Here is a 27,828-nt window from a genome sequence, read left to right on the forward strand (position 1 = left end):
TACGACATTCACAAAGTATTTATTTCTATCACAAAAATCATGCCTCCTCTGTTTCTCAGGCCACAAAATCGCTTAGCTCATTTAACATTCCAAGACATCTTACCACTTGAACTCCTTGGGAAAGAGTTACTATATAAATTTTACCTGTATAATGAGTACGTTGGTTTAAACACATACATACTTCAGAAACAGAGGAGAAATTATGAGGCTGCTTATGCTATATAGTCTTCCTCAGATGGAGATATTTATGAGGCCAGTCACAGATCTTATTTCTTAACATGTCCTCAATTGTGTTCTTATTTACAAAATAGTAGCTTTGAGGTAGGAAATATATTCTGTTCAGGCCACATTCAATTCCTGAAGCACTTTCTTTGACACTGGGTCTGAGTACAAAACTTCAGCTTCACATATTTTAAAAAGAAAACAGTTAGGGTGTGTTCACACCATGACTTCAGTCACATTTCATTTGTGTGTCTTCCTCGCTTCCTCTGAAATAATCTTTAATATTTAGGGCTGGTGCAGAATAGTGACTAAGAGAGGAAAACATGGATCAGGAAGTTCCTGGTTCAAATCTCATGTCCGCAATCAACTCACTAGGTGGTCTTAGGCAAGCCATTCTTTCTCAGCCTTAGTCCTCCCAGCTATGTTATGGGGGATCGTCATACTGACTTACCTTACAGCAGGCATCCCCAAACTCGGCCCTCCAGATGTTTTGGGACTACAACACCCATCATCCCTCGCTAACAGGACCAGTGGTCAGGGATGATGGGAATTGTAGTCCCAAAACATCTGGAGGGCCAAGGTGGGGGATGCCTGCCTTACAGTGTTGTTGTAGTAGGGATTACAACCAGAAGAGGGGCCACCAACCTTTCCAGAACAGGGTGCACATTTGCAATTTTTAGAAAGTTCAGTGCACCCCCCGGCAAACAAAATTCACTGTAGTCAACTGAATACAACCAATCATGCCCTAGGGGACCCCCAACCTCTGATCCTGGCATCCAGCTAAAGTGTGGGCATGTTTTACGGGGGCATGTTGAGTGTAGGAGAGAATGAGCCAATGTAAACCTGAACTGGGCAATGCCAGGGATGGTTGTGGGCAGGATTCCTGTTTTGCACTAGATGACCCCCGGGGTCCCTTCCAACTCTACAGTTCTACGTTCTGCTGCTTGATTTCCTCTCTGCATCTGTCCATGCCCTTCACTCCTTGTTTCTTCCAGTCCAGCTCTTAAAGGAGCATTGCTCTCACATCTCCCTTTATCTGATAATCAAATGGATAGCACCTGTCCATTGTATCCAATAATATGTTCCAAGAAAAAAACAGCAGTATGAATGTGAAAGAAAACAAAAATCATCCCCACTCCCCCTCACACACAAATGAATATATTGTGGTCCTTTGGGTTGTCTTGTAGGTCTTCTTAGGAGTTTTCTGCCCAGGGTAGGATATTTCTGGCTTTTGCTGCAGTATACCATCACATTGTTGAGAATCTGCTTTCTCAGCATGTCATGGTGCCCTGGGTTCAAGTTCCTCAGCGTTCCCTTCTACAAGTTGAAGATGCCATCTGTTCATCCTGTACGATTCACCACCCAATGTCAAGACCCTCTCACCCCACCCATCTGGAGCTTGATAAACCATATGGATGTTTTTTGTTCCATAGCAGGAGTGCAGAGCAGGGACTGGCAAGGCACATGTTGAGCACCCCCCTCCCTGTCAGTTGATGCATTTTGCACTGGTGATTGACTGGAATTGTTTCACTGGTTATTTCAGTCTTGGATGTTTATAGTTTAATGTTTTAATGGGGTTGTTTTATTGCTCGTTTTAATTATGGTATATTTTTAATTATTCTGTATTGGTTTTTATGTTTTGTAAAATGCTTAGAAGCCACCTGGGTATTAAGCAGTGTGTGTGTGTGTGTGTGTGTGAGAGAGAGAGAGAGAGAGAGAGAGAGAGAGAGAGAAGGAGAAGAAGAAGAAGAAAGAAGAAATGTGTAGGCGTCATTCATACCCTATTTGCCTCAATTCAGATAAATTATTAGAGGAGGAGAAACATCAAATACAGTGGTACCTCGGGTTACATATGCTTCAGGTTACATACGCTTCAGGTTACAGACTCCGCTAACCCAGAAATAGTGCTTCAGGTTAAGAACTTTGCTTCAGGATGAGAACAGAAATCGTGCTCCGGCGGTGCGGCGGCAGCAGGAGGCCTCATTAGCTAAAGAGGTGCTTCAGGTTAAGAACAGACCTCCGGAATGAATTAAGTACTTAGCCCGAGGTACCACTGCAGTGTTACCACTGATTTTCTGGGCAATGCCTTTGCATCTTTAACAACTGCATGACAGGCAGAAAATCAAACTCTGTAACTTCATGCTGCACTGTTTTAATTTCTTGTGACCACATAGCTACTTTAGGGCCAGGCCGTGTCAGTGGGGCAGGCGCAATTCTAACATACGAGCAGGAAGGTTGGCAACCTTGATTTAAGTGCATCTCAGGGAGCTGAACCAAGCATTTGAGCATTCTGCTTGGGCACACTTAATTACCAGGAGAAAAAAAGCAACTGTCTTGCTGCTATTCTTTCTATAAACTCATGTCTGCATTAAATGAAGATAAAGATGGCCACACACACACACCTACAACGGAGAATTTGTTTATAGGCTATCAGTAAAGGGGCCATAATGCTGCCCTTCATCATAGCTTGTCATACCACTGACAACCTATAAAACTTCTGCTTCTGCATAACTCTTGATTTGTCTGTTCCTGTGCCAGCTTAGACCCTGGCAGGTGCCTGGCATGTATCAGCAGTATGATTTATTACCTCATTTAATAAACAATGTGAAGAAAAGAATGAGATATTTTCTTTTAAAATTACAAATTAGGAGCCTCCTCTCTCTGTTTAATGACAAGAGCCCTGGCTTCGTCTCTATTTGAGGTGCTCCATTTATTGCCCGGGCGGTGGGGATGCTGCCTGTTGTTGTTGTTGTTGTCGCTCTCCAGCCTGTCCCTGGAAGTGAAATTTATGCAATACCCCAGCATACAAATGAAAGCATCCTAGCTGAATATTATTATTGACATGGCAAGCTTTCCTGAATGGATTCCACTGACAATAAATAGCCTGGATGTCTTGTCTCCCCAAGATTTAATGACCATTTCATTTCAGTTGGATTTCTCTTTTCCACGTAACAATATCATTCTACAGAAAAATTGCCCGGACATTTCCCTCCCCACTCCACACCCTCGCTTCTACTCTTGACACTGAGTATGTAGGTTTATGTAAATGCTAGACTTTGCCAGCTTTGAGCAGACTTCCCAACTTTCCATGCAACCACTTCATGCTCTGAACAAACCAGTTGGACAGTCATGTTCTCTTTCCAGAGAAACCTGGCAACTGTCATTCTGTGAAGAATATGTAAACAAGGAGCATGTTAGTGTCACTAACCCCCACTACCTTCTGAAAATATGCAGCCAATAGTCAGAGTAAGTTTTGGACTTTTTGTGAGGTTTTTCCCACCTGGTGCCTGCCTCTTCTTCTTGTTGGATGCCCCACTCTCTTACAAGTACAGATTGCTCTGTGATCCATGGCTGTCAGTATCCAGCTCATTTGATGCCCAAGCCCCTCTGAATCTGCCCCTCTTGGCTCAGGACTCAGACAAATCCAGTGCACAACCCTACTATTTACACAACAAACCATGCACACATGCTTGCATCACATTCACACAGTTAATTGCATTCATGGCTAGCTTAGCCCATGATGGTAGGAATAGGTGAACTTTTCCATTTCAACTTCTGTTCCTTTTGCATTTTTCAAATCTTATGTTCAGTTCTCTGCGTTTCCACACAAGTTTGCATTTTAAAAAGAAGGCATTGTGAAAATTATTTAGCATGTTGGTGTGAATTTCTCCACACTATTTTGCCTAAATGCACATCTTTGCACTTTTTTGTGTTATTTTCACTAATATATGCATTTTATGCACTTTATCCTAATATGTGCATTTTGTTACACATTACTTGGCTAGAGAATTGCATTGCAAACTTTGGAAAGTGTGGATTTTAAAGGGTGGGTGTGCTTTGGTTCACTTATTGTTTTGGAAAGAGTTGATTAGGTAGATTCACTTTAAATGACTACTGAGTCAATTTGGGGGGGCTGGGGGGCATTCTTAACAACTGTAGATACATATGGTTTGATCTGTTCAAAGAAAGAAATGAATTGGATAGGGTGAGGTGCTTCATGCAGTGTTGTTGTTTTTGTTATGAATGTACTCAATAAAGTTGTTTTTTGAAAGGGCAAAACTGCAGGCGGTGATGCAATTCTGTTGTTTACGTTGAATTAGAAGGCAAAAAGAGAAAGGGAAAACTCCCAAAGGCACCGTCTCCTGATGCAAACACAGAAAGATTGAATAAGACAAAATACTGCTTGCTTTTATTAGCAAAGTCTTTGCAACTGTTCACTTGCTACAAGCTGTTGTCCAATTGCTGAGGTTGCTCTAAAGTTGATTCCGTCTTGGCCTTACCCGTCAAAGCCTGTCAGTTATCCTGACTTCACAGCCCAATGTTAATTTTTTTTTCTGTGTCTTTTTGCATAATTAATAGGACTAGCAAGCCCACTTGGAAAGGGCATCATTTACAAAACCATATGCCAGAATGTTCATCTGGCCTTAGGCAGAAGGCACTGGAGGGTCAATGAACACCCTGCAGACATTTTGGCTGTGATTATATGGTAGATGGAAGTTTGCCAACAGTGAATGTGCTGTGAAAAGGTCTAAAATGTCACTGGCTTCCTCTGTGTGTTTAAACGAAGAACATTTGCAATTTATGAAGCATTTCAGAATGGGTTCTACAAATAATAAGGAACTCTGAATGAGCTAGAAAGGAAAGCTATTGAGTTCTGTGTTGGTAAATATTATGTGGTGTCCAGTGTCATATGTTCTCAGCTCAACTGTTCATAGGTAATGTTTTCATGTTCTCCTCCATGTCTTTGCAGAACACTTGAGAGAAAAGCTGGAGGAATATATGGCACGTTTTGTCAAAGTGAGAATTGTACGCACCAAAAAACGGGAAGGGCTCATTCGCACCAGACTACTTGGAGCCTCAATAGCTAAAGGAGAAGTCTTGACCTTCCTCGACTCCCATTGTGAAGTCAACGTGAACTGGCTGCCTCCTTTACTTAGTAAGTTATACTGGAACTTACAACATTAGGGTTTTCATGGTACTGAAACATATACTTTATCTCATGAATACATTCAGGATGCACAATGTGGCTACCAACATTTTATTTAGTACAACCAGCCAACAGCATCTATAACTCAGCTGTATATTTGGACCTGGAAGTGAAACTTCCTAGACTATAATGCAAAATAGGATTAGCAGAAGAAACATGATTAGAATTAAAATGTTTAGGATGGAACTCTTATTCATTTGGGCTGAATTCAGCACTGGCAGCTTTGAGTCGCCCACTAGTGGATCTTGAGGAGGCATGTTTTGAAGCAGCCTTCCCCAATCTGGTGTCACCCAGATGTTTTGGACCACAACTCTCATCAGCCCCAGCCAGCACAACTGTTGTATTCTGAAACATTTGGAAAGCACCATGTTGGGGGACAGTTGTTTTAGAACATCTGCCCACATACTGTGCCTTTTATATAATTATTTGTTTATGTTGTCCAACCTAGTGAAGCTGGATGAGCAACAATGGAATACACAGCACTTGAACCAGGAGGACAACATGTCCACTTGGATGATTCTGACACATCTGCCTGGAAAATAATTCAGAACTGTTATATTTGGGGGTTATTTCACTGGAACTTTGGAAATCTGAGCCTGTTGACCATTTGCCATCTTAACCAATGGCCATTTACCATCTTCATCAGTGGCTCCCACCAAGAGAAGCTATCATAGCTATGCATCTAATATGTTCTACGGGCTCTCTGTTTTGTTTCGTTGGTGCTGGTCATTGGCCGCAACAGAAAAGATTTGATTTGATTTGACCTAAGCTCCAGATTTTGCATTTTTCATGAATGTTGTAATACAGCTCTCAGCAACTTAACTATACATCAAAATATACATGCTGAGAGAAAATATACTTTTTAAATATTTGAGATGGGTATGTTGCTCAGATTAAAACATCAACAGAACAGAATTCTGTGTCAAAGTGACAAAAGCGAGAATTAAATAGATATGCTCCTCCCTTGCATCTGCCCTCAGCTGCTATCAGAGAAGAAGCTGAGTTGCAGAAGTCTGATGTTCATATTTTTGGAGCCAGAATGAGCAGCATTTTCTCAGTGCATTCTTGCTGTACACACTCAAAGCTAAAATGACAATTCTTTTGCTTTCTGGTTTTTATTTTTTATTTTTTGCTTGCTCGCTGACTCCTTAGGTGACAGATTGGGGACAGCTTAGAGCAGCAAAGTGACAGAGATATAGATGACTTGACTTCTGTGGGTCTCGCTGGGATGTGACTCTCTTTGAAGAACTATAATGGCTTCTAATAACAGGCCGAGTGCGTCAAGCCCGTTGCAGATAGAGGCCGGATGCAGATTTGAAAACTGAAATGATTTTAGGGCCATGGGGAGATGCTGAGGCAATTTTCAAAACTTTGAGGGGCGGGGGAAGAGGAGAAGTAAAAGCCTAAGGGATTTACTTTGCGGTAAATGTGATAGATGGCTTGGCTAGACGTACCCTCTTTTTTGTATTTTTATGCTTTCGTCTTTCAGATCAGATTGCGCTAAACCATAAGACCATTGTGTGTCCCATGATCGATGTCATTGACCACAATCACTTTGGGTACGAGGCGCAAGCGGGAGATGCCATGCGTGGAGCCTTCGACTGGGAGATGTACTACAAAAGAATACCAATTCCGCCAGAGCTCCTCAGGGCTGATCCCAGTGACCCTTTTGAGTAAGTAGCAGTGATACCAAGCATTAAAATGAGACATCACTGGCAGCAGTTGCAAGAACTGTGGCTGCAGCAATAGAGGCAGGGCCTTCTGGGCAAATTAACCTCAAATGAAAGATGGCAGGTGGGAAGCAACAACAAGCAAGAGAATGGTGGGAAAGGTCAGGATGTGGAATCACAAAAAGGGGCAGATCACTCTCTAGAGTTCCACTGGCCCTGCTGCTCTCATTTGAGCAAGGAAGAATCCAGCTAGCAAAAGATTCCTGTTCTTTACTGTTAGCAGGGGGGAATATTGGGAGTGATTGGGGAATAAATGCATCTGTGCTGATTTTCTTTACTATTCCATGGAGTAGCCTTTGAAGAGACATTAGTTTATTATTTCTTTGCTAGGGATTGATGCAACAGATGAATCAAAAGTAAGCTTGTTTTCAGCTAGCAAAGCCCCTATGTATGATTGATGGTGTTGCTACCATATACATCCTGCTATAATTTAAACACAGGGGTATAAGGCAGCTGACTTGTGAATAATCTCAGATAAGCCATCGTCTTATCCCTGGTATTGGGTGGATGAGATAATTCACAGTAACAATCTCCCAAGGCGCCACAAAGTTGAGTCCATTTTTGCTTTGATTTTATTTTTGCCTGTCATGCAAAGGGGGATTTATCCTCATCAGCCAAGAAAGTGAGAGGAGAGGGCACCAAGGGAGAGGAAGTGGAGTTATGGCCGGCGATCAAAACCACAAGCCAGTTAAACTGAAGTGCTTAGTATTCAGAAGCTGATTCAGTTCTTTTCACATTAGAGGGACTAAATCAGGAGACGTTCAAGATGCTGCACTTAAATGGAGTCCCATGTATGCAACCAAATGACACTAACGTCATCAAACACCATTATTTTGTGCATAGATGCTGGTTACTCTTATCAAAGTACCAGGTAGCATTCAGACATGATAGCTGCCTACTTTCCTAGTTCCATTCCATTTTACGACTATGAACAGGCAAGAAAGGGTATATGATTACTGTGGTCAAGCCCTCTTGGACAGTGGATTTGCATTCCTGAAATAACCACAGCAAGAAGACTAAGGCTGTGGGAAAGCAGGGAATCCCTAGCCCAATGACCCATTGACCCACACCAGCTTGACAAAGCACAGGTCGGAACAAGAGAGAACATGGTAAGATAAAGCTGAATGTAAGGCAAATCAGGACAATCTGGGAGCTTATTGGTCCAGCAAATGCCTGGAGCCAGCTGTGATGTTAAGTAGATTTATGGCAAAGACAGTGTCCCAGTCTCTTCCTCCTTGTAGGAACACTGTGGGTTTAAAGGAACAGTATTTTATTCTGAAGGTTTGTACTGAAGCCTTCTGCTGCTTCTGGTCATTGCATGGCAGTAGAGGAATAGCCTTCCCAGCTGCATGTGCTCCTGGAATTCAGTCCGGAGTCACAGGTTTGAGGTTTGAGGTTTGCCTAACTTCCAGGCGCCAGGGATGGAGGGATTGTCTTCCCCTACATAGAAATTTGAATCAGCCTATCCCAGGTCCTAATCCAAACAGTCTCTAGCCATTACGCTACTCTGCTGAAGTTCAGTTCCAGGACATCAACAAAATTTCACCACCAGTATTGAAGCTTTACACTTTTCCAAAAAGTGTGCTCAATTGCTTTAAGCACAATTGATCAGCCCATTTGTTTGGGATTATCAAGGCTTGCTCTTTTCTTAGAGGAAGCAACGCAAACTGGTTTCAGATTTACATTATGTTCCTAAAGTTTGGTAGTACATAACTCCCAGCGGAGGGACATGTGCAACTTTAAAGGGAGATTAAAATCTGTTTGTTCTGTTTAAAAGTCTAAGAACTATTAATGCCTCCCCTGGTACTTCTAGCTTTTAACTGCATTTCACTCCTCAATAAATCTACCTGCTGCAATAAAATAGGGAGCACACGACTGCAGGCCATGTAAACAGCACCAACAGGCCATACCTAGAGGTTTGCATATCCATTTGCTTTACAAAAAGTCATAGAGCTGAATGGAACCTCAGGGATCATCCAGCTCAACCTCCAGGGCAATAAAGCAAAGTAAACTTCACTCTTCCAAAAATGATCAAGTGATAGTTCTGTCTTAAAATGACTTCCTTTGCTTTGGTTAAATGCACCAGTGAAATTATATGCAGCTTCAGCATGCAACATGCCCCCTTCTCCCTATACGCATAACTCCCTTTTTATTGAAAATAAAAAAATGTGACAATCTGATGTGTAAATGTGGAGAAGTGAATGGAATAATGAGAAACTGAGGGAAACCAACAACTTTGCCCATCCCTAGACTGGATGCAAAACAAGGCTCTGACAGTCTGGCTGGATTCAAGGCAGGCCAAGCAGCTTCAAGCTAGAGGTAAGGCAGGGCTTTGGTTGGATGCAAGGCAACTTCCATGTTATCTCAACTCTGGGTTCTGAAATGGCATTTTAGGCCTGTCCTTGTAATCAATCAAATGGTAAACTAAAAAACTTAAGACTTCACTGGACAAAGTTATTACGGAAAACAATGCAGAGGAAATAAGTTGAGGATTGCTGGGGTGGGGAGGGGAGAGATACTTTGGGCTGGCCCTGTGTGTCCTGCTGTTTTAAAACAATATATCAGCAACAGTCCCTTGTTTAATATCAGCATCAGCCATCTTTACCTCACAAGAGGGCGGAGGGCAGTTGCTTGTGAAGCAAACAAATCACTGGGGTCAAGGAGACGCAAGACACTTGACAAGAGGATGTGGAGGATAAACTGGGGCGGGGTGAGGTAATAGGTCTTGCCCTCTTTTATGTATTTGGAGAGTGCAGGCAAGATGATAGTAAGCCAGTTCCCATAGTCTTTTGAGACAGAATGCTGAATTCCAAACAGCTGAAAGAAAACACCCGCTCATGGATTTGAGGGAAAGTGTGTGAAGTGAGGACCATTTCCTTAACTTTCCATGTGCTTTGGGATAGAGGAGTCCAGAAACAGCACGCTAGGTGGGGAGGAACCAGTGCACTAGCTTCCTGGCAGGTGGATCGCCTGCACTTACTGGGAAGACAGGGAAAAAGAGGGGAAATTGGTGCGCTGCAAATGCACTAGTGGAGCCAATCTGGTGCTCCTGCCATTGTGTCTGCACTACACCAACCTTCCCATCACCTTGCCCTCTTACTCATCAGAAGCAACAGCAACCCCACCTGCTGAGAAGGTAGCATAGCAGCTCCGCCCCACTGTCTGAGCCACTTCCAATTGTTCTGCATTTCCTTGCCTGCTGAATCCTGAAACACCAGACTTGACTCTGAAATGAAGCTCTCAGAACAAAACCTGCCACCACAAACTATTCTACCCTGTCCTTATTACTGACATAAAACACAGGAAGTAATTAGCTGGTATAGAGTGAAAGTCACTGTTTTGTACGTTTAATTTGATTTTATGCTAAAGACTGCATTTGGTTCTATTTAATTAAAACTCCTTTGGTTAATAAGTTTCCTATGGATTCAAGGATTTCAAACGGTTGCCCCTACCTTTTGAGAAAATGCTTGAAGATGCTAATGAGGTTAGTATAAGTAGGGTATAAAAAGAATAAACAAGGGGGGGCAGATACTGCCTAATGACTGCACACACTTTTTTAAATTGAATTTTGTTCTTAAAAAAAAAAGAGAGAGGCTTCAGCTTGCAAAGGTAATCTATAAAAGTATCCAAAAGTAAAATGGAGCAGGTTAGAAAACAGTTATCGGCTTTAAAGATAAAGAGAAAAGGCATATAGCTCTAGGCTCAGTTAAGCAGAAAATGAACATCTGATGCCTTTCTTAGTGTTGCCCCTCTATGAGTGGTCTGGTGGGTGGCAACCCAAGAACAGGGTTTTTCTGTGGTGACTTCCTGTTTATGGAATGCTCTCCCCACGGAGGCTCGCTTGGCACCTTCACTACATATCATAATAAGAACAAAAACCCCACAAATACATTTAAAAGGCCATAGATTGTTTACTCAGTGCCTCAAGATTTTGATGGCAATATTACTGGGCACTGGAAAAAACTGCACTCATGAAAAGTGCTACATCTACAATAAATTGCCAAGTACAGTGGTACCTCAGGTTAAGTACTTAATTCGTTCCGGAGGTCCGTTCTTAACCTGAAACTGTTCTTAACCTGAAGCACCACTTTAGCTAATGGGGCCTCCTGCTGCTGCTGCGCCGCCGGAGCCCGATTTGTATTCTTATCCTGAAGCAAAGTTCTTAACCTGAAGCACTATTTCTGGGTTAGCGGAGTGTGTAACCTGAAGCGTATGTAACCCGAGGTACCACTGTAGAGGAACACTGATATGGTTTCCTTGGTTCTAATAACCATATTATCTTACTATGGTTCAAACCAAGTGAAAACCTAGCCTTTGGAGAGGCAGGTGGAATAGTGCTGGTTATGTCATGTTTTTAAAATAGAAACTAAAGGCAATGCATTCCTCAACACAATAAGAAGGTCACACCATCTGCTTCAGATGTGTCACGCATCTGAAAAGAAACAACAATCAGTGTCTAGTCACTTTAAAAAAAGAAAAAAGATAACTGTCTGCCCAACTATTACGGCAGAGGATGCAAGCAGAGAAAATTGTATGACTATGTCTTGCCCCTACACAGACAATCAAAGCTATTCTGCCAGATAAACTTTTGCTGTGACAGTGCTGGGCAGCTTGCTGAACAACCATCGGCAGCCTTAGCAGGTAACATTTGGAATTAAATTACCTCTTTTGACCATCATCTTGTTTTGCAGAGGGAGCAGAGGCTTCCTACAGGACACTTTATTGCTGTGCAGCAATGCTTGATTGTGGAGAATGGGGACACTCTTACACCCTTGAAATACGAATTGTTAGTTTATATTGCACCTACATCCACATTGTCGCTCACATAGCAGATTGCTTCCTGATTACAAAGCAAACAAGAGCCCAGCTGCAGAAAATGCAATCTTTGTTTTGGTCCTGGGATTTTTTTATCCATCTTTTTTGTTTTTTAATAATAGTAATAATAATCATTAAGTCCTTGTTCCATGCACATGCAATTATAGAGAAGATAAAAGAAGAATTTTGTCTGAATATTTGTAGTCCAAGTTATGTGGTCTCCCATTCCAGAATGTATGATTCTGCATTCAGCTCATGGTCGGAGGCAGATGATGCATAGAAAACTTTATGCAGCACACTTGGAGACACAACCAGAGTCTTCTTGGGGCTGCTAGGCCACAGTTGCCCAGACAAACCAAAAGGGAATCAGGCACCCCTCTACAAAGTCTACCTTAGGCCTAAGAAGTTACGTTTGAGCTATTTCCCCTGTCATTTCCTCTGCTTACTGTGCCTTGTATAGGTTGTGCTCTATATTGCAATAAGTCAATCAACAATTCTGAGTATGCAGCTTTATGATCACTTTTCGAAGACTATGCAATGTTATGCTTTTGGGGCATAGCAGGACAGCATGCTATGCCTTTTGGTTTGCTGCAGTATTTTTTCTTCCGCAGTGGGCATACCAGTTACTGGTGTGCATCAAAGTTGTAGGGCAGCATTCCCCAACCTGGTGCCATCCGGATGTTGTTGGAACACCAGTCCTGATGGGAGTCACAGTCCAACAACATCTAGATGAACCAGGTTGCTGAAGGCTGTTGTAGGGGATGCTGGGACATCTGGGACACATGCACCTCAATATCAGTTTCCTCACCAGTGTGCTAAATTGCAGGGGGGAGAGTGTTGCTTTTCAGAATGCAATTCTATACCAATAAACCTGGGAAGGTGCCTCATTAAAGCCAGTGGGGCTTTTTCAGATTAGGCATGTAGTACTGGAGTGCCTTGCTGCTGAGTAAGTTTGGAGAGTCTGGACATAACGTTTGATGGGATATAGTTTGATAAGTTATATAACAAATATATATATGTTTCCTAGGCAAGAGGGAAATGTACACTCTGAAGCTAAGGTTTCCAAAATTCTGCACTGGTAGCATGCCCTTTGGATAAAAAGTTGATGGTTTGGGGAAAAGCACTGAAGTTTCCCTGGTTTCTGCTCTCCATGGTTCCATGGCTCTGCTTTCTCTCTCCCTTTCTAAGTAAAAATAAATTGCTTCTTTCCAGAGCTGTCAATTTCCCGCTACATTCCATTAACTTGAAAGGATATTTGGGGGTGCTTTCATATGTCATGCAATTGGTATCGAATCAGGTCAGCACATGCGCTCCAGTGGCCAATTTCGGTGCGTGTCAAAGCAGTAAAGTGGCTGCTGTGCTGCATGCGGTGGCTCCCGTGATAAGCATTGTGTTTGTTTGGCTAGCAATGTGACTCCAATGTGCCCTGCATTAGCTCCCTCTGCCCTGAGAGATAGAAACCACTGAGAGCCTAGCCAGCAGCACTGCATATTAGTGGGCAGTTGCTCCACTGAATTTTGAAACTTGGTTGTCAAGGGACAAAGTTTCAGTCGGTGTCGGACTCACCTGTATCAAGGCCCCACATCACAAGATTTGCCTCATACGGAAATTGACTTTCCTTATGTCATTGTGGTTCCTAAACCTTGCCTCATAAATTGAAGTAGCCCAAGGTTCGTTTTCCTAAACTGTCACGAATGCCTTTAAAATTGAAGAATCCCAGGGTAATTACTGGAGCCAAACACATCAGTAGGAGGAGGACAGGTGACCTGTTGCCCTGGGCAAACTGCTTGAGTCTGACAATAACATTTGCAATCTCCTTAAGAAGAAAGGTAAAGTATACTGCTTTGAAAAAATAATAATAATAACTCTATTGAAAACCTTGGTCCAGAGCATGGGCCAAATTTGGGGCTAAATTAACAGTTTGCAAAGTGGCATGGATTAGAAGCTTTTCCCTACATAAAATTAGTTAAATTCACAGCAGGGGAGTTTTCCATCCCTAAGTAGCCACCTGTGATGCCCTGGGAGAAGAAGGGGCAGGAAAGTTTCCTTCCATGAACTTCCTTAGGTTGCCTAAGGATACAGGCCATTACTACTAACTAAATACTGAACAGCAGTCTAAGTCAAGTTTAGCTTTTTCCTGCTGTGCAAGCATTCAGGTGTGACTCATCTAGTGGGGCAGAGCTACAGCAATAGTGTCCCAGCCACAGTAGTGCTGTCACTTTCTGGGAGGGGAAACAGCAAGTTTGTGTGGGCAAATACATCAGATTGGCTCTATGCAGATCTTACCTCCTTGTCACCCCTCCCAGGAAGTGACAGCAACACCATTGCTAGATGCTGCTGTTGATGCTGATGGTAAAGGAGGCCCAAGACCCATTTTTAAATAATCCTGGCTGTGTAGCAGGCACTCAAAAAGCAAACCATGCAAGCCACCGATGGCTAATTTTGTGGGATGCAGTACTCTCGGCAACTTTATCCACACCAGCAAAGTCTCCCAGAAAAGGTGTTTAAGAAGCCACCATACAAACACTGAGAACATACTCTGTGCTCTTGGAAGCAGCTTTGGGTGGTACTCAGTGTCATTCCTCCTAAGAGAAGACCCATTGAGGTTAATAGGCATGGCTAATGTAGGTTCCTCAATTTCAACTGGTTTCCAGCAAAAGGTGAGAACCAAACTTCTTCAGCCTCCCTGCTGGAAGAGCAGATTTCTGTTTATCCATGGACAAAGGAAAGGGTGGAGGTCTAAGCACGAAATTGTCAATTGTGCCAACCACATGATAACTGAAATGGCAAGAATAATCTTAATAAGAAAAGGTACTGAAACTGGTCAGTATAGTGAATTGCTGTCGGTCATGGCATTTCATGAAAATTCTCTGAAACGTGAATATAATAAGAAGCAATTGGTAGCGTGGTGGGTGACATTATCATCTGGAATTGAAAGACAGAAACTTACTTAGGCACCCGCCACTGCAATTACCAGTTTGAACTTGTGAAGACTGTCTTCTGTCTCTTCCCTTTTCATGAAAATATGCTTAACTATTTCTTCAAATTCATGGCTCAGAATCTGAGGGTAAAATGTCACCTTGAAGTGAGAACTTGTAAATTGGTCAAGCCCTGTTGACTCTTATACATGCATCCAAACCCTACATGATGAAAGGGAGAGACAATCATGATAAGGGAGGAACGCAATAAAAACATTTCATTTGGCTATAGATACATTTTGCCTTTTATAAGAACAAATTTATACACAGACCATGATGTCATGGTGGCAAAAATTGACCATGCGTATTCATCTCAGATATCAAATTCCTAAAAGTACTAACTTACTTATTTACTTAATACACTCCTGCTCTAGGTTTTAGGGCAAACCCGCCCAAGGTGACTAACTGTAATGTCTGCAATTGTATAAACTTCATTTCTATTGAGCTCTTAAGGCATGACATCCCAATACACTGGTGCCGTATCATGTTACAGTACTTCATTGCTTCTGCCCGAATGGAACTCCCTGACCTAGATCTCTCCCTATCCTGCTGTAAACCATAGCAGTACATTGTGCAGCATAGTGGCTCAGAGACTGAGCAGTGATTCAGGAACTCTTCCACTCATGAACTTTCTAGGTGCTTTCTCTCAGCCTCGGCTCCACCCCACAACTACAATCCTGGGAAATGATACCACAGACTTAGCTTAGCATTCCGGAGGCCTGGATGTAGAGCCCAACACCAGTCTGTAATAATCACACTTAAGTATTCCAAAATAGAAGCATTGCAAATTGCAGTGGGGAACCTGCGACTTGGCAGGCATTCTTGGAGTGCATCAGTCTGGAGGGCTGCTGATTCTCCACTCCAACCTTCTAGGGCTGCTTAAGGATTGTAACTAGGCAATGTTTGAAATCAGGCATAGGCAAACTCGGCGCTCCAGATGTTTGGGGACTACAATTCCCATCATCCCTGACCACTGGTCCTGTTAGCTAGGGATCATGGGAGTTGTAGTCTCAAAACATCTGGAGGGCCGAGTTTGTCTATGCTTGTTTGAAATCTTGAAACACTCTGGAAATGGTAAGACGATGATTGGGAGAGGCTCATCCATTAGCTTGATGCTACAGCAATAGGTAAAAGGTAAAGGATCCCTGGATGGTTAAGTCCAGTCAAAGGCAACTATGGCACTCATCTCGCTTTAGGCCAAGGGAGCTGGCATTTATGCACAGACAGCTTTTCCGGGTCATGTGGCCAGCATGACTAAACCACTTCTGGTGCAATGGGACACCGTGACAAGCGCCAGAGAGCACGTAAACATTGCTTACCTTCCCGTTGCAATGGTACCTATTTATCTACTTGCACTGGTGTGCTTTCGAAATGCTAGGTTGGCAGAAGCTGGGACAGAGCAACAGGAGCTCACCACCATTGAGCAGATTCAAACCATTGACCTTCCACTTGGCAAACCCAAGAGGCTCAGTGGGTTAGACCACAGTGCCACCTGTGTACCCACAGCAATAGCCTCCCAGCAGAAGCATGCTGCTATTTTGCTGTAAAGGTGAGGGTGAAGTGGCAGCAATTCTGGGGCTGCACAGACACGCTGGCAGAGCCAACCCAGCATTCCCGCCTGCAGCCCCAACCTCACTGCTGCCTCGCCCTCCTCCTTCCTCCCAACAAGCGGTAGTGATGCTTCTCCGGGAAGCTTTTGCTCCTCCTCTGCCACAGAGGATGAGCCTCTCCTGATGATGAGGAGGATGATTAATGCAGCTTAGAGCTCTTTCTTCTGTGTCTGCAACTTTCTCATCCTCACTCTCCTTTGTTCCTTTTCTTTGTAGTGTGCTGTGATTGCATTTCAAAAAATCCACAATTTACTGTGAGGCGAACAAAAAGCTTGAGGCTCAGCACCTTTGGGTTGTCTCCATTGTCTCTTAATTTTTGTGTTTGTGTATTCACATTCTTCCTAGCATTTGAAGCTATTGTTTACTTTTAATTACCCATTGGTTCAGTTAGCCACCCAGAGAGCACATTCCTCTCCAGGTAATGAGAGGAAAAGCTCATTGCCCACATTGGGGGTTTTGCTTTTTGCTTTTCCTGCTTGCACACAGAAAAGGGGGGGGGAGAAAGATTGGCTGATTCTGCAGAACTGCTCAAGTTTTTTTGGTGGGGGTTTTTGTGAACGCCATAAAGGGTTTTGTGTTCCCTTGAGCGTTTACACGTGGCCGAGCTTTGATTTGGAAGGGTGGGGAGGAAGTGCTCCAGAAACACAGAGAATGTGCTAGTTGATATTTTATATTTTCTAAGCAACTATGCAGAACATTTGGAAAGATGCACAGATAACATAACAATGGTGAACAATACCAGGATATATTTTCTTAAGGGAATTTCATTAAAATTAAGAGACATAGGGGTTGTTCCTCTCCGCACCAGGCCAAAAAATAATATTATTTGTACAGAGCTCTCTGCTATTTCTGCCTGCCTGCTATTTCTGTGTTTCCAGTGCTCAGCTGGCTGACCAAGGATGAAATGGAGCTCTTTCTTTCAGGTTTAACTCTGCAGTTGTTACTGTCTCCTGAAAGGGAGTGAGGAAAGCCAATGTCAACAATGCCCCTCACATCAACTGCTTCTCCTGAGTGTTTCTTTCCCTTAGGTTGTCATGTATGTATCAATACTGTTGCTAGCCAATCATTTTCATTTTGTGAAGAATTTCACTATGGAAATTAGACTTGAAAAATTCATAGAATCATAGAGTTGGAATAGACCACAAGGGCCATCGAGTCCAACCCCCTGCCAAGCAGGAAACAATTCAGGTTCATGTGTTATTTACGGGCTGCATCCATTCCTTTACTAGCTGGGTAAATGCCCTAAGAGGCATTTGAGTTTGGTTAGACCTGGCTGGAAGGCAGTGAGACAGGGGAAATTCTGATGCTGGAGTGGGAATGTGGGCATCAGTTACTACTAACGTGGGTGAGGCTTGAGGCTTGCAGCATACATCAAAACTTCGGCATTGGGGGATTCAGAGACTGGCTTGTCTGCAGCAGCAAAGCCCATTTTTGGATCTGCAGATCCAATGCACTATAGAAGGGTACAATTGCATGTCTGGCCCATGATATTTTGGAGATGGAGAAATGAAATGGTCCCCACCGCAAATCAAGGTGAATCAAACTCATATTATGGCACCTGAGGCAGAAAAGCCCTAAAGCACCTCTCACTCTCGCTGGCATAAAAATGAAATAATCAATTAAATAACTTATTTGCTGCCTTTTCATGACACCTAAGGCAGCTGCCTAACTCTGCCTAATGGTAGGGCCAACCCTAAGGCCTTTTCCAAGCTTGTGGAGCTGACATAGGCAAACTCGACCCTCCATATGTTTTGAGACTACAATTCCCATCATCCCCGACCACTGGTCATGTTAGCGAGGGATGATGGGAGTTGTAGTCCCAAAACATATGGAGGGCCAAGTTTGCCTATGCCTGTATGGAGTAATTTGTTGATGACCAGGATGAGCCATTTCAACTAGCTTGCCTGGTTCTTAGACAACACCCCTTTTATTTCAAGATGACACTAAACTTGTTTTGCCACGTGTAAGGTCACTGAATTGCCTGTAACACCTGACCAAAAGCTAACAGCTTAGCATCTGACTTCGTTAAAATTAGCTTATTTGATGTTATTCCTCCCCGAGTCAGAACAGTTACCTTAAATTGGAAAAGTGAGGCTCAATGATGTGTCAGAATATTTGCCACGCATGATGCAAATGCTCAAATTGTAGGCGAAGCTCACCTTCCTCATCTATTTATTGTAAGGAAAGCTGAACTCAATTATTTTTCACATGTCCAATTGTGGACACAAGACTGCCAGCGCGCCAGACAGCTGGAGAATGGCAGATTACGGGCTTCTACCCCCACCTACTGGCAAAGAAAGGTAAACTTTACTTTAATAGTCTTCCAAAGGTCGGTCTGTTATTTAATATCACAAAACTAACCTGAGAGTGCAGATCTCATTCAGAAAAGGTAGTCAGTGGCCTGTTGCTGTAATATATTCAGACACATTTTCTAATAGGCTTGTGAAGTGAAGCACAGATCTGCTTCCTCCACACTAAAATGCCTCATGCAGAGAAACTCTGAGGCCACAGGTACATGGAGAAGTGATGCAGGAGCCACTGGAACTACTCTGAGCAGTTAGGGAAGGGATTTACCTGACAGATGGATGCCAACAAAAAAAAAGGGCCTGGCAATTGAGAAACTCCAGGGCCCAACTACTCATGGCATTAGGCACATGTTTAAACAAGCACATTTAGCCAGTCGGCTTCTATTTTGGAGAGGAGAAAATGCACCCATGGATCCCCAATCTTAAATGTGCAGCTGATCTGGATTGGTGTCCCACTATTTTTCTGCTGGAATTCACTTCCCTTGTGGCTAATTTTTACCCCTGGGTGTTTTAATAAATTTTATTTACAATTTCCATAACCACATAAACAAAATGTGTTTTACGGTAAATAAGCACTTTCAAGAGCAAATAACAGGCAAACACCTGAATAAAATCCTGTAGAGCCCTAATGATGATGATGATGATGATGATGATGATTTATTTGTACCCCGCCCATCTGGCTGGGCCTCCCCAGCCACTCTGGGCGGCTTCCAACAAAAGATTAAAAATACATTAAAACATCAATCATAATAAACTTCCCTAAACAGGGCTGCCTTCCATGTTGAATGATTAAAGAATGTTTGGCCATATGAATGGTCTAAGTAAGTTATACTCAAAAGAGTATACCCACTGAAATCAATGGTCTTGAATAACTCCAAAGTCCATTGGTTTCAATGGATTTATCCTGAGCATGGCTTAAAAGCCCCACTCAACGTTTCTTCTTCTATGACTGTCTTCATGTCCATTTAACAAATATAGCTAACCAACAGTTGCAATCTGCATGCAGAACCAAGTGAATCAGATATAAAGAGCCAAATTGTTATACAAGGAAAAACCAAGCTGCATCTTGTGACAATCAGATGCTTATGGAATTCCATTCATCTCCCTTTCAAGTGAGGATTTCAGATCACTGTGGCATATCCAGCATGTACAGTGGTACCTCAGGTTACATACGCTTCAGGTTACATAGACTCCGCTAACCCAGAAATATTACCTCAGGTTAAGAACTTTGCTTCAGGATGAGAACAGAAATCGCACAGCAGCGGTGCGGCAGCAGTGGGAGGCCCCATTAGCTAAAGTGGTCTTCAGGTTAAGAACAGTTTCAAGTTAAGAACGGACCTCCGGAACGAATTAAGCTCTTAACCAGAGGTACCACTGTACATAGATCCCAGAATGAATGAAATAGCATTATCCAGAAGGGTTAAAATCAGTGAGGGGTTTCTCAGTGACTTCAAGGTGTGTGTAATTAGTCCAGTAGATTTTCCCCTTGCTAATATATCTAATGAAGTTTGGGATTAGCATATTTCCACCTAGTTCTTTGCAACAGATTACTGAAAATGTCATCAGAGCTGGATGAATTGCATTTAGCTTTGCAATTCATAAGAATAGGTTGCATTCTGTGATGGGTTCCAGACATTCAATTTTTTTAAAAAAAGGATTTATATAATTTTTTCTATGCATTGGATTAGCATTTTTTTTTAAGTATAGCACTTATTTTTTCATGTTAAACCCCTTTGACTTATTGGCTGTATTTTTAGACCACTTTTTTTAAAAAAAAAACCCTATCTCAAGTTAGCATTGTACAGTTATTTGAAGAAAGAATTATGGCCATTCATCTTGCTGAAGGCTCTAAAGGTGGTGAAAACTTTAACACATTACACCGATGGCTCAGTGAAGATATTATCTTGCCAGCTGGAAATGTGCAAGGGAGCATACTATTAGACGAGAGCGGTTTTGATAATGAAACATGCAATAAGACTCTGGCGCTCTTTGTACATTTTCCATGCGCTCGAGTCAAGTGGGGTGTTAACCAGAAGGTCATGATATTTCTTTACTCACCGGAATTATTTTCCATTTGCCTGAGTCTGCACATAGGAGGAAGTCAGCACAGAATCGACCAAACTAGAGGAGATCCTGCCATGAGTCTGAGTTGTTTTGAAATCAGCAAATATTAAGCCAGACAGCGTATCAGTCAGATGAAGGGCTAGGGCCTAATCCTGTGAGCTATTTTTAAGTTATGTGGTGATAATCAATGTAAGCCATACTCACAGTAGACCCCTGAAATTGATGAACCTAAGTTTCTTGGGCCCTTAAATTTCAATGGGTCTGCTCTAAATATGAATAGGACCAACACTGTTTATCACCCAGTGGTGCTCTTTCCACAAACAGGAGAAGTCCTTTCATTTGCAGAAGAACCTTTCACCTTGTAAGGGCCTCTGCTAATGGAAAAAGAAGGAAGGTGATTTTTATGGATTTCTCCCAATGCCACATTTTACTCTGTCCTGGAGATTCTCAAATCCAGATGAGCAAAAATCATTGTCGTTTTCTTCAGTTACCAGAGGCCTCCAGTGTATCAAACGCTCTTCCTGAACAGAAGGGTGCCACTGAATTCAGCCCTGTGGCTTTGAGCAGTACAAACAGTAACATGAACCCCCTTGATTAAAGTGTGATCCAGCATTGTACAGTACAGGGAACCCTGGCCCCAACCAACAGCAAAGCAAAACTTCGTATCAGCAGGGTCAAACTACAGAATTAATTACATGGCGTATCCTTCTTGCATGCTTGCTTCTTGTTTCTGTTAAGTTGTGGGTGAACATATCGGACGACACATCGATTCTTCAAACAGCTCTTGTTTATTCACAGGCCAGAACAGAACTGAACTGAAGGGTTCAGCCAGCCTGCTTATATAGAGCTCCACTAGAACACAACAGTAACCATTTTCTATAACTATCCAATCGCTGAACGTCACTTTCGATCCCTTATTTGCATATGTGGACCTGAACTATCTACAGTATCCCCCTGCTGGCCCAGGGTGAGAACTTCAGTACATAACAGTTTCCTTTTACTAAATAACAGTTGTGGGGAAGAGGAAGCATCTGGTTAGGGACCACAGTCTAGCAGGGGGCAGAGCTGAACTTTAACTCTTTGCCCCTGCGCAGTCCTGATTTGAATATGTCTTCTCCCACTCCCGCAAAAAACACACACGCTGCTCTTTGCCCTGGGAGCATAAGTACCGGCTCCTAGGGGCTGGTGCAGTTTTGCACCCCCAATGTCTTTCTTTAAGGGGCTGGTCACCCTCAATGTTCAGAGGGTGTTTGGTTCTGTCCCCTGACTCGCCATGCGGGACATTGCATCAGGCATCCTCATTCAACTTGAGAAGATGGCACCTCTGCTTGGGAGGGAAGTTGCCATTCATTCTGTTGCTTATTGGAAATGTAGTGTCTGTAGCTTTCCTTGCCCAGGACAGAATAGCAAATGGATCTCATGGCATCTTGCCTTTTCATAGTCTAATGCCCTTCTGCATTGAAATAATTTAGTGCTGCGATTGCTTCAAATACAAAGAACCTCCCACGGTGATGGGAACTAGAAATCAGTAAAACTACAGAAGGCGATGCCCAGTTCTCTTTGTGAATGAATGTGCTTACTAAATCAGCTGTGTATTGATTTAAACATTTGTGGCACTACTGTTGAGCAATAGATAATCCAGGATTGCTAAAAACGCAAGTCGGCTCTTGAGAGTCTGGGAATGAAACCTTCAACTGAATCATTGGACTGGCTCTACAATGGTGTTAACAAGATGTGGAATGGGCTGTCCAGTCTCCACAATGCTACTTCTGACTTGCTTGGCACAAATCCACTCCATTAAAGATTCACTCCTTTAAAATTCTGGCATGCAGCACAGGATATGCAGTCAGTCAAGAGAAGAAAGTGCTCTCAGGAGAGTCGTCTGGCATTTTTAAGGAAATCGTTATTCTGTCTTTAAGGCTGTGGACTTGTGTTGCTTTTCTTCCTGAGATTTCAAAGAGAACTACTTGTTAGGGAAGCTCTTTGGCTTATTAGCTCCATACATGTTTGTATGCCTTTCAGTTTGACCTGTCAGAGGAGGTCTTCAAGGGCAGCCTTATTTGATCCGTCGGTTTTCCTTCAGTGCACCTGACAGTAGCTGAACACAGTCACAACATACCATTCAAAGTGAGGAAATATAACTAAGACAGATTCGCAAATATTCAAAGCATAGGGTGTACATAGGGTAATGTGGTGCTGAAGGATCAGTTTAGCTACAGTACATGAGTCCAGTAGAAATACTTCAAATTTTAGATTTTCTGTGACTTTTGATACCAGTTCACCTGATCTGCACCTCCACACCAATATACAAATCAGAATATAGTTAATTCTTCTGATTTTGTACTTCTGGTGCAGGTTTTGGCTGAAAATATGTGTCACTTCCATGAAAGTGGAGGACAGAAGTGCCTGGCGTGCTCTGGTCCATGGGGTCACGAAGAGTCGGACACAACTAAACGACTAAGCAACAACAACAACAACAATGTGTCACTTCTGATATAAAATACATTTAGAAATGCATTTTTTTGCAGGAAAATATGACAAAACTATGTACTGTGTTTACTCGAATCTAATACTCAGCTTTTCGGCCAAATTACATTGCAAAAATTAAGGTGAGCGTTAGATTCGATCACACATTTACATTCACCAGCAAATACTTTTTTTGGTTTCAAGGTTCTGAAAATTGAGGTGCGCATTAGATTTGATGGTGCATTAGACTCGAGTAAATACGGTAATTAATGCCATAGTTTCTTTTTAAGTACAGATAAGGAAAACAGATCACTTTTTTCCTAATGATCATTATAGCATCTTATTATCATACACAACTTTTTAAATATTATTCAGAGTGGGTATGGTGTACAAACTAGTATCACTATGCAATTCTATGAAGACTCAGCCTTTTAATTTTTATTTTGAAAGCAGACTTTCTATATTCCTTTGCTACCTCCAGAAATCCCCTACCCCCAGTGCCAGCATTTTGATAGTGAAGGCAGCATGGCTTAAAGTTTATTTGGATTTTTAAAATGAGTGTGTTAAAGTTTATTCTGCCTTTCCCAAATGTATGGGCAAGGGGTGTCCATAGTTTCTTTCTTATTCGTTATGGATTAGACTTTCTGACCCCTTTTTTCATCTTGGGTGTATTCCCCTTTATGATTGAGGGTGGCCACTGAGACAGCACTGTCTACTGTGTGGGAAGCTCTTGCAAGCATTTGCTTATTATCATTTGTCATGGCTATTATAACAACTGGGCAGTAGGCTATTGTGGAAGAGCTGGCCCATCACACATGGTCTTAAAGATGTTCTCTACTGCAGAGGCTTTGTTAGTGTTCTAAGAGGGATGTGAAAGAACTTTAAAAAGGATGCCTGGGGCTAGGAATCCAGGAGCTCTCTGCCGAGAAAGGATAAAAAAAACTGTCAGTAGACGGTGAGCCTTTTTTAAAGATAGGAAGAAAACAACCATCTTTGCTCTGATAACGTCTCATTAGAAGACTACAGAGCGGAGAGATCAACCTGCTTGGTTCCTGCTGGTGCTGGGAACCATCCGATCACACTCTCTAAGCACTGTGTTACAGCTGTAATTTTCCCTAATGCTTGGGCACTCCCACAATGCACTTCAGTGCAGCTGAAAGTTGTACTGTTCAATGGCTACTAGTTCTAATGAATATGTATTCCTTCCAGTTATCAGGGGCCTACTGCCTCTGAATACCAGTTTATGGGGGGTATGAGCAGGAGACCCACTGCACCCATGTTCTTGTGGGTTTCTCATAGTCATAGGTTTCTAGTTGGTGACTGTGGGAGTAGAATGTTTTTGGGCAAAAACCCTACAACCAGCCAGTAGCTGAGAGATTATGGGAGCTGTAGTTAAACAGCATCTGTGGACCAAAGTTCAGGAAGGCTGACACAAAGGCATGTACAGCTTAGTTCCCCAAAGAGAGAAGCCTTTTAGATAGGGGTTATCTTGTTTACATCTGCATAATCAAGGCATTAAGGAGAGTATTAGCAGAAGGCTAGTGGTGGAAATTTAACAATTTTTCATTTATTTGACTCTTGCAATTCAGTTGTTTGAAAACAACACGGGGGGGATAACATCTGATGTGTTTTAAATGTGTTGTGGAAGGGGGGATTATTGATTTTGTGTTTTTCATATTTTAATTTTATGTTGTGAACCGTCCTGAGAGCTACTCTGATGAGGAATGGTGGGGGTCTTCCCCTCCCCCTGCTCCTGACCAGGATCCTGAAGCTGCCAGGAGCAGTGGAACAGTATAATTTTGGAGCAATGGTTTGCAGAGGGACATAGTTTGGAAGACTATTAGAAAACCTCTAATTTCTCTGAGGTGGGCATTCCATATGTGTGGTGTCACCACTGAGAAGGCCCCTCCCTAGTCACTACCTGCCAGAGTTCTGAAGGCTTAAGGAACACTGAGAAGAACGTTTACTGCAGACCTTGGCGTCTGGGCAGATTTGTATGGGGAAAAGCACTCCTTCAAATACCCATTTTTAGGTCTCTAAAGGTTAAAACCAGCACTTCAAATTGTCCCTGGAAAGTGAGGAGCTTTTAAAATGGTGAGAAATGATCAGATTAGCCAGCTGATGTGTAGTTGGCATTTCCTGGCAGTCTTCAAAGGCATCCCCATGTGCTGCACATTAGAGGAATCTAACCTTGATGTCCTTAATGCATGGATTATGTTAGACACAGAAAAGCCATTTAACTATTGCCTAAAGAAATAAAGTAGGGAGCACTTTGAATGAGGGAAAATAGAGGTGAACATAGGTAAGCAAGGTGAGTAACTTTCTGAAAGCTCCTTCACCTCCAAGCCTTACGTGATAACCATTTTTATAAGACAATAGTAGTATCTACAGGATCATTTTGCAGAGTTGATTGAGGCATGGGCATAGCCAAGGAGGGGCAGGGGGGCAGCTGCCCCCCCCAATCAAGTAAAACAATAGAAATACATAACTAACTGACTAATCACATCGGTTCTTAAAAAAAAACCCAACAAAAATTCTGGCTACGCCCATGGATTGAGGGCAATTCTTCCACTTCAAAAATGAATCAGCCCTCCCAAGTTCAGATATAAAGCATTTCAAAACAGGATGCTGTTCACATAAGAGGCTTCAAGTAAAGCGCTTTAACCTCAGATGCTATTGGCATAATGTGAATTCTAAAATGGGTTTAAAAGGGCACTTGCAAAAGGCAAGCCATCCCAGAATGCCTTCAGGCTAAATGAACAAGGGTGCCTAGCAGCAGAATAGAAGTCTGGTGCTAGATAGAATCTCAGAAAAGCTAGTTGTGTTTTGTTTTTTTAAGTACATGCTTAAAATCATAAAAATAAAAATCCCTTCATTGCCAATGAAGCCTCAAGAAGAATTTATGGCTGATGATGGTGGTGCTGGTGATAATAATTAATAATAATAGCGTCTTGAAATCTTTTCAGCCAAATGACTTCTTTTACTGTACACATAGCAAAACAGAACATGTGTGAATGAATCATTATTAATTTTCCCATTACAGTGAGACCCACTAGCCTACCTCTTCCATGAACTACAGTTTTCCTGCTTATGTGGAATGTAGGGTGAAGTAGCATTTTCTCCAGAACCAATGAATGAGACTGATCCCATCTCAGCTGTAAGTGGCACACTGAAAATCATTATAGGCCTGTTTTCTGTCCTTCCAGCCGACATACTGATATATAAACTTCACATATGTCATAAAATAGTTGGATAGAAATTATGGACAGGTGAAACCAGCCCATTTGTGGTCCATTAAGACAGGGGTGGAGGATCTTGGCCAAAACCCAGCTTTTTCAGCTCAAAATCAACATAAATTCTGTCCCTCTCTGTTTCCAGCTTTGCTTGCATCTTGGGCAACACCCAGAGGGATCTGTGTCTGCTCGCAAAGCCAGGGTGCCAACTTGAATAAAATATTGGGGGAGCCCAGGTAAGCCCTGCCCCACATAATCGATCCCAAGATGTGGCACTCTCACACCATTTGAATGGCAGTGTCCATCAACTTTGGCGGGGCCCGGCCCCTTCTAATATTTTATTGGAGGGGCAAAGGACCTCAGCCCCTAGGAGTTGGCTCCTATGTTGCAAAGCAACTTGTGACTCCGAGTGGTGTGGGCTGCTTCATGAACATAAGTAGACATTCTGAAATTCTGTCCAAAGACCAGTGTCTCAGTCACAAAAGCTAGCCCACCCTATCTTTGCCATGGAAAAAATACAAGCCATCATTTGTTCATGCATTTTTCGCAATACAGTACAATTGCAATTATACACCATTTTATTTAATATTAAATAACTTCAATGAGATTGTGAAGATATATGTATGATATCTATTGTCCTATTTTAAAACTTGTAAAACAGTAGTGATAAGCTCCCTTATGCACTGCTTGGAACTTTAGTGCATTACTGGACCTTTAGTTTATGAAAGGGGGAAGTCGATGTTAATGCTAAAAGGACATCTCCAGTAGTCCTCTTCTCCATTACTTCCAGTCCTGTCATCCTCAACCCTGGAAGCCTAAAAACTACCAGTGAGTAGAAAGAATAGCATGCATATATGATTGGGAAGTCAGGCAAATATCTAGCAAGAAGCCCAACTCTATGCATTGGCCTACTAAAACAGGCTATTTATACCCATTCATAATTATGGTCAGGGCTGTCTTAAGCATATCCGGTGCTGTGGTGCAAAGATCCCTCCCCCGTTTCCCAGAGTTGTTGACCTTTTTTAAGGAGGGGACCCCAAAATTGGTGACTTTCTTAGGAAAGGTTCCCCAGAGTTGTTGACCTTTTTTAAGGGAGTAAGGGAGCTGACACCATGTTACACAGCTTGGGAAAAGAAATCAGGGAACATAAAGAAACGTTTTTTAGTTGCTCATTTATTAACAATGCACTTATATATACAACACCACGTTTTGTTTTTTTCTTGTTTTTTGCAGATTTAAGACAGATTACCTTATTATGTAACACCTTGTTCTTAACAATGTTGATTTCTTTTTAAATTCAGATCTTTTTTAATAATAAAAAAAATCTAAATGACTGCAAAGCCAGTCCAACAGTTCTTTTTTCATAAAAACAATCCAAGAGGCTCAGAGCAAAGCCAGAAATTATAATTAAAGCCTA

At 42.4% G+C, this 27,828-nt stretch overlaps 1 protein-coding gene across 4 annotated transcripts in view; it reads left to right on the forward strand.

Annotated features, from left to right (window-relative positions):
* The window catches only part of GALNTL6 (polypeptide N-acetylgalactosaminyltransferase like 6), a 475,517-nt gene that overhangs the window by 378,572 nt on the left and 69,117 nt on the right, over positions 1 to 27,828 (forward strand). For all 4 annotated transcript variants that reach the window (XM_082237231.1, XM_082237233.1, XM_082237234.1 and 1 more), the window contains exons 6-7: positions 4,973 to 5,158; positions 6,699 to 6,882. In XM_082237231.1, coding sequence (XP_082093357.1) covers positions 4,973 to 5,158; positions 6,699 to 6,882 — 370 coding nt within the window. The remainder of the gene's footprint in view (positions 1 to 4,972; positions 5,159 to 6,698; positions 6,883 to 27,828) is intronic.

Source organism: Podarcis vaucheri (assembly GCF_965113315.1).
Source record: "Podarcis vaucheri genome assembly, chromosome: 9".
In the NCBI taxonomy this organism is placed as follows: Eukaryota; Metazoa; Chordata; class Lepidosauria; order Squamata; family Lacertidae; genus Podarcis; species Podarcis vaucheri.